Source organism: Camponotus floridanus, unplaced genomic scaffold (assembly GCF_003227725.1).
Source record: "Camponotus floridanus strain SB8 unplaced genomic scaffold, Cflo_v7.5 scaffold2, whole genome shotgun sequence".
In the NCBI taxonomy this organism is placed as follows: Eukaryota; Metazoa; Arthropoda; class Insecta; order Hymenoptera; family Formicidae; genus Camponotus; species Camponotus floridanus.
Genome location: NW_020229325.1, coordinates 5,503,036 through 5,509,148, shown reverse-complemented (window position 1 = coordinate 5,509,148; position 6,113 = coordinate 5,503,036). Strand labels below are relative to the sequence as shown.

General features: G+C 32.7%; 1 protein-coding gene across 1 annotated transcript; it reads left to right on the top strand.

Annotated features, from left to right (window-relative positions):
- The first annotated feature begins 628 nt into the window (after positions 1 to 628).
- Positions 629 to 5,200, top strand: LOC105254570 (ubiquitin carboxyl-terminal hydrolase 5). The gene is made up of 13 exons (XM_011263334.3): positions 629 to 851; positions 931 to 1,056; positions 1,439 to 1,615; positions 1,685 to 1,791; positions 2,119 to 2,646; positions 2,771 to 2,842; positions 2,914 to 3,103; positions 3,218 to 3,370; positions 3,450 to 3,631; positions 3,747 to 4,126; positions 4,208 to 4,414; positions 4,658 to 4,767; positions 4,861 to 5,200. The coding sequence occupies exons 1-13, from the start codon at positions 750 to 752 to the stop codon at positions 4,924 to 4,926; spliced, it is 2,400 nt and encodes a 799-aa protein (XP_011261636.1). The 5' UTR covers positions 629 to 749; the 3' UTR covers positions 4,927 to 5,200.
- Positions 5,201 to 6,113: the final 913 nt, after the last annotated feature.

Here is a 6,113-nt window from a genome sequence, read left to right as displayed (position 1 = left end):
TTTAATAAATACGGTAGAGGTAAGTAGATTGTATATTCTTAATAGAAAATGTATTAATATATATAATATATAATAAATATAATAGATATAATAGATATAATAGATATCATTATACAATATATATTATAGAATTGCGCGATTAGTAGCGTATTACAACATAACCAAACAGAAGGAATAATTGGCATAAATATATGTTTTCTAAATACAACATGAATATTATTTATTACAATGTATTCTTTGTATAGGATATAACGTGTGGAGTGTGCACGTAACTTTTTTTGTTTCTTATATTCATGATTAATAATGCTGCTGCATTCTAATAACCATTGATGATAACGATAATTAACTGACATTTTATTGATAATATTTGATAATAATGATAATATTGATAATATTTGATAATAATGATAATATTGATAATATTGATAATAATGATAATATTGATAATATTCCGCAATTTAGATGATTTACTGACTGCTCCAGCGCGTTTCAACAAATCACTAGGCACACTGCGCATGTCACACTTTTTGACGCTTTAACGCTTGACGCTAAAACGCTCCCATGTAAAGGCACCTTAAGCGAGCCGGCGGCGGTGTGTGCACAGATTAGATTAGGGTTAGGTTAGATGACAACTAGCGCCTCTAGCGGCGGGGGTTTAGCGGAGTTCGCGCGGATCTTCGCGTTGAGATCTGTTGAAGGAGGAAAGGGAGAAATTGTCAAAATTATACGCCGGCACTGCTTTTTTCGCCATGGAATTGATGCCGTTGACGAAACACCTGAACACGATCAACACCCCGCGAAGGGGCGACAGGATATACAAGGAAGAGTGCATTTACTCCTTCGACACGCCAGTAAGATATTCTTGTCTTTTTCTGTTTTCGATACCACCCGGAGCGACGAACATGAATTATCGAAAATTTTTTCATTCAGGATTCGCCTACTGGTCTGTACGTTAGCCTCACGTCTTTCCTCGGCTTGAGCCAGGAACATGTTATGTGGTACTACAATAAGACTTCGTATCCTGTGTATCTTCACATCAAACGTACAAGAAAAGAGGTGATTTTAATTTATTCAAGAAATTATATTGAAGATCTTGTCTCTTTAAGTGGAACTTTGATTTTTAAGTGCAATGTCATTTATATTCAAAGTCTGACGCGTGCTTCGCTAATACTAGATATAGTTCTATTGTTGTTTGATGACTGTTACAATGTTGTTTGATATGTTTGTTTCTATATCTGAATATTGCTAAATAATGTTTAAATCCTTGATAATTTATTCAAATGTTGGAATTTTTTATTAATGTATAATTTTTACTCTTGCAACTTGTTAAAAATATTACAAAAAATTATATGTGAAGAATCTATCAGATACATATATATCTTTTTTTTTTGCAAGTCTTTCTATCTGACTTTAAAAAACATATATAAAAATCTTGTAGATTCCATCTGAAGACCAAGGAGATGGGCCTGAAAAAAAGATCACGCGGTTGGCAATAGGAACAGCCGGTGGATTCATGCCCGATCAACAGAAATATACTTACGAGGAGGAATATAATATAATCGTTCTACCTGATTTCTGGTCCATTCCCTATCCTTCGAACAATTTACCTGAGAAGGTAAGATTTATTCATAGAATTGTGTTAATTAATGTAATGTTTGAGGGACATGTACAAAATTGTAAACAGGTGGAGCTTGCTGTCAAAACTATAATACAAATGGAAGGTGCATGGGCAGTTGCGCAAGTAGAAGCTGTAGCTAATACATGGGACGGAGAGGTCAGATCAGAATCAAAGTGAGTTTATTGAGAAAATTTTTTGGAGTTAATTGAATGATTTTAATTAATTGCAAAAAAGTGCTAAAAAAATTGTATCCAAATATAAAGATAATACTGTATTTCATCACATGTGTTTACAGAATATCAAATGTATTAGTATTAAATTTCAATTATAATCGAAATATATTATATATTAGACATGAAAATTTTCTTTCTAATAGATAGATAAGTAATTTTCCTCTTTCAATCTTTTTTAATCTCTGAAATAACATTTATCTTATGATAGATATCTCAAAAAAATTTCTATTAATTGAATAAGATTATAAAATTTATTAATTTTTTTAGACACGCTGCGAATCTGAAACAACTGGACAATGGCAAGAAGATTCCACCGAGTGGTTGGAAATGCGAGAAATGCGATCTTACGCAGAATCTTTGGTTGAATCTGACTGATGGTAGCATACTCTGCGGTCGCAAGTTCTATGATGGAAGTGGCGGCAATGGCCACGCGATCGAGCACTATCGTTCGACCGGTTATCCGCTGGCTGTGAAACTAGGCACGATTACGAAAGGCGGCAAGGCCGATGTATTTTCATACGACGAGGACGATATGGTGGATGACCCGAATTTAACATTGCATCTGTCACATTGGGGTATCAATATTGCGCAGATGGAAAAGACGGACAAGTCGATGATTGAGCTAGAATTAGATCTCAATCAAAAGTTCGGCGAATGGGTGTCTCTCCAGGAAGCTGCCAGCAAGCTTACACCATTATATGGTCCTGGTTATACTGGACTAATAAATCTGGGGAATTCTTGTTATCTGAATAGTGTCATGCAAATGTTATTCATTATTCCTGATTTTATTAAAAGGTATATATAATTTTTATGATTTTCTTCTTTTCATATGATTATATTTCATATCATAGCCACTTTTGGATGAATAATGGAGTTTCTTATCAATAAAAGGAATATTAAGATTGGTTGTAAATTTCAGATATGAGAAGAAGGCGCTACAGATATTTCAGCAAAATTATCATGACCCAGCATCAGACGTTAATATTCAAATGTAAGTTGTGGTAGTTGTGGATAAAAGAATTTGGCAATTGTCCATAATTCGAGAAATTGCCATTTTTCTAGGGCGAAACTGGGTTTTGGCTTACTCTCTGGCAAATATTCAGAACGACCGAGTAAATCTGATGATGAATTGCAGCAAGGTATTCCTCCGCGCATGTTTAAGGTCCTGATTGGTCGAGGACATCCTGGCTTCTTTTCGAACCGGCAACAAGACGCTCAGGAATTCCTTCTTTATCTGATTAATCTACTCAATGTAATTATTAATATCGCTTTCGGATTTTAATCGAATATTTTGTGTACTATTAGACTTAATTATTAAATATTCGTTACCGTCGATGCCATTTTAATCGCCAAATTAATCGAATAGCGAAACAGTCGGCATGAGGTGTGTCCCACGGAATGTTTTAAATTTAAAGTGGAGGAAAGATATCAGTGTAGCAAATCTAATAAAGTCAAATATACACATCGGCCGGAATATATCTTGCCACTGCCGATACCATTGGAAGCTGCAGTGAATAAGGTACATATAATTTGATTGTGTTTTTGAAAAAAGTGATGTTTTTGTTACTAAAAGTAATTAACTAATAATATCATATAAGGATGAAGTGACTGCCTACGAGACTCAGAAAAAGGAAGCTGAAGCAAAAGGGCAAAAGTTAGATTCCAATGCTCTCGTAAGACCTCGTATAAAATTGTCATCGTGTCTGGAAAGTTTCAGTCGTTCAGAAATTGTGGAACAGTTTTACAGTTCGGCTTTAAACGAGAAAACGATAGCACACAAGTAAATATTATTGTACATTTGATTACTATCTAATTTCTTTCAAATAATTTTGTTAAAAAATGATTAATCTGATTTTTTACGATGAATCCTTCTTTCATATAACATTCTCTTTTAGAACTACTAGACTAGCCAGTTTCCCGGATTATTTATTAATCCATCTAAAGAAATTTACTGTAAAGGAGGATTGGACGCCCATCAAGCTAGACGTAGCGGTAGAAATGCCGGATACGGTAGATTTGAGTTTTTTGCGCGGAAACGGCTTACAACCTGGTGAGGAATTGTTGCCAGACGGCGTGACTCCACCTCCGCCTGTTTATAATACGGCTCTTCTTGATCAATTGACGGACATGGGTTTTCCACCGAATGCGTGCAAACGGGCCTTGTACTTTACCGAAAACCGCAGTCTCGAGGCCGCGACCAATTGGGTGATGGAGCATATCGCGGATTCCGATTTCGATGAACCGTTTGTGCCACCCGGAGTCGATTTCAAGCCAGGTAAGGATCATTTCAGACATCGAGTAGCTATAATTACTTGATTTTCTTTAATTGACTATTATTTAATTGATTGATTTCAAGATACATTTGTGGCGGATCAAGCTGCTTTGGAGATGGTAACGGCTATGGGTTTTACACGGGAGCAAGCGACGAAGGCGCTCAAAGCAACCAATAATAACTTGGAGCGCGCAGCTGATTGGATTTTCAGTCATCAGGCCGAGCTCGATGCCCAAGAAACAGATAGTACTGCGACGCCAACGCAAGAAAACTTTAGAGACGGAAGTAGTCGTAAGTCATAAAATGATTTATTTCTCAAACTACGAATTGTCGCCTTAATCATTTAAAAGAAAATATATCTCTTAAAAAACAATAAAGACATAATTAGTGCCTAAATGATACAGATCGAAAAATAAACTGCAAATAAAGATAATTATTGAGTAAATTTATAGTAAGATTTACAAAGTTAAATTTGTTTATTCATCATTGAAATCAAATGTATTTTCTCTTATTTTTTGTTTTTTTGGGCTTTAGGATACAAACTAGTGGGCTTCATATCACATATGGGCACATCAACGATGGTAGGCCATTACGTTTGTCATTTGTTGAAGGAAGATCGATGGGTGATATTTAACGATGAAAAAGTATGACATTATTTCTAGATAATCTTTTTTTATATATTTTATGCGATTATATTTTAAAACTTTCGTTTTTTTTACATAAATTTATTCTTGCAGGTTGCTTTATCCGAAAACCCGCCGAAAGAATTAGGATACATATACATGTATCAACGGATCGACTAAAGTGTAGTCGATTCTTTTGTATAAAGATATTGTTTTTTTCAACAATAAAAAAATGATACAAATGCTCTTTGTGACATGTATATATTGAATATAATGAAAGTGCGGGTAACACTCAATTTTGTTTTCGTTACATGATAGGAATATAAGAAATGAATAAGAGATAAGTTGAAAATTTTATTTTATTTTCTAACAATGGCACGACATTTTCAACATGCTGTAGAGCGCTTTGTGATCACAATTATACCAATTAAAATAACATAATTGTTTTTCTATAAATATAGAAATATAAACTAAAAAAAGAGTGAACTATCTTGTTTCTAACAAATGCTTCATAAATGTTTAAATAGTAAATTAATGACATTTATGACAATATACAATAATCTTTTTTCACGTGTTAAATCGAAAATTAACATCGAACTAATCAAAATAATACATACATTTTGATTAATTATACATGTATTTATATATATATATATATATATATATATATATATATATATATATATTCCTACATCTTTTAAGTCTCTTCTAGATCTAAGTACACGGAAGGATGCAAAATTTCTCTTAGAAAAGAATACTTTTAATTCTTATTTTTGTATTGAATTGGCAGGCACTATGGTGTAAAGTTATATATCTTGCTCTTGCTATTCTTTTGCTTTTGATATAATTTGTATATTTATATAAAAAAGCTGTAAAAATATTTTGATCTATCTGATTCTAAGTAGAAAGCTTACAATACGTTAGAGTTAATAAAAAATTCTATATAATCGTTGTAACATTGATAGAATTTTTTTTGTGGGAAATAAAACTCCACAAAATAGATAGTTTCTCCACAAAGTAGATAAATTATCTCCTATAAATTATGCATTTACTATACTCTGGTGAAACTTAGTTTCGTAAATTCACATTTCGTGTTTACACTATTGTAACAAGCATTATTTATAATGCTTTATATAATGCATTACTAACAATATTTATAATACTATATAATTATTTACAGACAAAAATGCGCCTTATGTGCACAACATTTAACGAAATATATCAGCATTTATAAAATTTATGGTATGCTCAAAGTGACTTTTACATATATTACATAACTTGTACTGCAATATAAATATCTTTGAATTCAGCATTTTTATTATGCAAGCATAGCAGTGATAAAGTTTCAAATTTTTTAGCATTTAATT

Excerpts from the sequence above, each read along its gene's own strand:
- LOC105254570 (XM_011263334.3), top strand. The coding sequence starts at position 750 with ATGGAATTGATGCCGTTGACGAAACACCTGAACACGATCAACACCCCG. Across the intron at positions 1,616-1,684 it reads CGAACAATTTACCTGAGAAG|GTGGAGCTTGCTGTCAAAAC; the intron begins GTAAGATTTATT and ends AATTGTAAACAG. Across the intron at positions 3,104-3,217 it reads ATCTGATTAATCTACTCAAT|CGAAACAGTCGGCATGAGGT; the intron begins GTAATTATTAAT and ends TTAATCGAATAG.